The sequence below is a fragment of the Eimeria mitis genome, genomic scaffold, assembly GCF_000499745.2.
Source record: "Eimeria mitis Houghton genomic scaffold, Emh_scaff10314, whole genome shotgun sequence".
Taxonomy (NCBI): domain Eukaryota; phylum Apicomplexa; class Conoidasida; order Eucoccidiorida; family Eimeriidae; genus Eimeria; species Eimeria mitis.
Genome location: NW_013567197.1, coordinates 915 through 1,431, shown reverse-complemented (window position 1 = coordinate 1,431; position 517 = coordinate 915). Strand labels below are relative to the sequence as shown.

The following is a 517-nucleotide window of genomic DNA, read 5'->3' as shown; positions in this document are numbered from 1 at the left end:
TGCGGTGAGGAGACAGTCTTGCTGATGTCGGGACTAAGACACGCTTCTTACCCCCTATAATGTAGCAGCAGCGCATGCCTGAGCAGCAGCAGCAACGGGAACAGCGACAACAGGAGCAGCAGCAGCAGAAGCAGCAGTTGCTGTTTCTGGTGGAACTACTGAGGCTTCTTGCCACAACCCGTCCGCTGCTGCTGCTGCTGCTGCTGTTGCTGCTGCTGCTGCTGCTGGTCGCCAGGCCTGGCTTGCATTTACCTTGCGGTGGGTGGAGAGGCCCAGCAGGGACTGCAGCAGCAGCGGCTGCGGCGGGGGTATCCAGAGGTGTCTCCCCAGTGCTGCTGCTACTGCTGTTGCTGCTGCAGTTGCTGCTGTTAGTGCTGCTTTTGCTGCTGCCTGAGATACAGCAGGAGGAGACACGGAGGAAACAACATCCGCAAGAGACTGCTGCTGCTGCTGCTGCTGCTGTTTCTGCTGCTGCTGCTGCTGCTGCTGTTGAGAGTGCGGCGGCTGCATTGGCGCC

At 60.0% G+C, this 517-nt stretch overlaps 1 protein-coding gene across 1 annotated transcript in view; it reads right to left on the bottom strand.

Annotated features, from left to right (window-relative positions):
* Positions 1-54: 54 nt before the first annotated feature.
* EMH_0099070 (uncharacterized protein) overlaps positions 55-517 on the bottom strand; it is a gene marked incomplete at both ends in the record, with an annotated part of 1,311 nt that continues 848 nt past the window's right edge. The window contains one exon of the mRNA XM_013494094.1: positions 55-517. Within this exon, the coding sequence (XP_013349548.1) occupies positions 55-517 (463 nt within the window).